General features: G+C 67.5%; 1 protein-coding gene across 1 annotated transcript; it reads left to right on the top strand.

The window, feature by feature from the left end:
* The first annotated feature begins 417 nt into the window (after nucleotides 1–417).
* On the top strand, nucleotides 418–1,881 carry TRIM56 (tripartite motif containing 56). The gene is made up of 2 exons (XM_032766838.2): nucleotides 418–474; nucleotides 949–1,881. Exon 2 carries the CDS (start codon nucleotides 994–996, stop codon nucleotides 1,879–1,881), a length of 888 nt encoding a protein of 295 aa, XP_032622729.1. The 5' UTR covers nucleotides 418–474; nucleotides 949–993.
* Nucleotides 1,882–2,233: the final 352 nt, after the last annotated feature.

Below are 2,233 nucleotides of genomic sequence, written 5' to 3'. Positions count from 1 at the left end.
CTGCAGCAACCCCCTGCTTTCTGTTAACTTCAAAGCTCTTTGTGCACAGAGACCGTCTGCTGGGACCAGCCTGGCCGGGGGGACGGTCACCGCAACTGCCCAGATGGGGAAACTGAGGCACAGGGATTGGGGCACGCAGCCCTGTGGGGCTGGGGACTTGCTCTTGGTGAGGGAGGATGTTGCTTTGGGCTGTGGGGGGCGGGGTCTCGTGGGGCTGGGAGAAGGGGGCTGTGCAGGACCAGAGGGGCTGGGAGCCGGCGTGGGTGTCTGGGGCTGAGAGCCAGGGAGGGGTTGGAGCTGGCAGCCCGGGGGTCGCTCCCCCAAGCGCATTTGGGGGAATCTAAGGGACCGAAACACCAGCCCGGGCAGAGCCCGCCCTTGGGCCGAGTTTCACTTTCGTTTCTCTGCCGTGGCACCTGCGGCTCGGAGCCTGCCTCGCGAGGAGTCGAGAGGCCTGATCCGCCCCAGGCTCAGGTAACGCCCCCGACCCCCACAGGCCCAGCCGCGGCTCCCCCCACACCCTCCACCCCACTGCAAACAGAGCGGGAGCTTCTGCTGTACTCACCAGCCCCCGCTTGCCTCCCAGAGCCGGGAGAGAACCCAGGAGTCCCGGCTCCCAGCCCCCCTCTGCTCTAACCTACCAGCTCCCACTCCCCTCCCAGAGCCAGGAGAGAACCCAGGAGTCCTGGCTCCCAGCCCCCCTGCTCTAACCCACCAGACCCCACTCCCCTCCCAGAGCCAGGAGAGAACCCAGGAGTCCTGGCTCCCAGCGCCCCCTGCTCCGACCCACCAGCCCCCGCTCCCCTCCCAGACTGGGGAGAGAACCCAGGAGTCCTGGCTCCCAGCCCCCCTGCTCTGACCCACCAGCCTCCACTCCTCTCCCAGAGCTGGGGAGAGAACCCAGGAGTCCTGGCTCTGAGTCCCGTAACCTCACTGTGCCCATCCTAGGTGCTTCCAGCAAACTCCCTGCTGCCGTCTCTTTGCCGGGGTGTCATGGCCTCGGTCGCCCCGTCCCTGTTGGACGCTATCGCCACCGACTTCCTGACCTGCCCCATCTGCCTGGAGCGGCTGCGCCGGCCCAAGATCCTGCCCTGCCTGCACACCTACTGCCAGGGCTGCCTGGAGGGGCTGCTGGGCGCCGGGCCGCGGCTGCGGTGCCCCGAGTGCCGGGAGGACGTGTCCCTGCCGCAGGGGGTGGCTGGCCTCAAGACCAACTTCTTTGTCAATGGGCTGCTGGAGCTAGTGCGGCCGGTGGGCGAGGCGGGGCTGAGCTGTGCCCTGTGCCCGCTGATCGGGCAGGAGGGCGGCCGCCCAGCCATCTCCCACTGCCTGGACTGCGCCGACAGCCTGTGCCAGGCCTGCGCCGCCGGGCACCGCTGCTCCCGTCTCACCCACGCCCACCGGCTGGTGAGCCTGCAGGGCTACCTCTCCGGGGAGCACGACAAGGAGATCCGGCAGCGCCAGGCCGTGCGGTGCCCCGAGCACCCGGCCGAGGAGGTGCGCTTCTTCTGCCGGCCCTGCGCCAGCCCCATCTGCCGGGAGTGCCGGCTGGGCCCACACCTGGAGCACCCCTGCCAGACGCTGGAGGAGGCGGCTGAGGCCCGGCGGCCCCTGGTGGCCGAGCTGCTGGCCGGCGTGGAGGAGACGGAAGAACGCTGGCCAGCCTCTTCCCGCAAACCGCCCCGCCACGGCATCCAGCGAGCGCCGGGTGGCCACTCGTCAGCCGGGAGGACTGGCACTTCGCCATGCGCTGAGGCGACGGCACACCGTTTCCACGATCTTCCGATCCAGTGCCCCGATCCAATGAGCGGGGGGAGTGCCCTGGGGGATGGGGAACTGAGAAAGAGTGTGTGTTTGTTGTGGGCAGTGCATGTGCATTAAGTGGTCTGTGTGATCTGTGAATGGGAAATATTGAGGAGAGTCTGTGTTCTGCAATGAGTGTTAGTGGGCGTAGTCTGAGCACACACGGTTAATGTGCACTGAGTGTGTGCCCACGGGTGCATGTGGTGGGCTGAGTGTGCGAGGGATTGCGTCTGTTGTGCCATGCTGGGCTCAGCCTGGCATTTTTTTGGCAGCGGTCCCAGGAAAGGGGGGGCAGACCGCCATTCCCTGCCCCTCAGCCCAGCCCACACCTCTCACACCCTGCTCCTCATGCCCCCCCATGTCGCCAGGGCAAACCCCCCAAGGTATCAGGGGAACCCCAAACACAGACACCCCCCCCGCGATGGTGGGA

The sequence above is a fragment of the Chelonoidis abingdonii genome, chromosome 11 (assembly GCF_003597395.2).
Source record: "Chelonoidis abingdonii isolate Lonesome George chromosome 11, CheloAbing_2.0, whole genome shotgun sequence".
Lineage (NCBI taxonomy): Eukaryota > Metazoa > Chordata > Testudines > Testudinidae > Chelonoidis > Chelonoidis abingdonii.
Note: the sequence above shows the minus strand (reverse complement) of the source record. Positions and strands in the feature narration are given on the sequence as shown.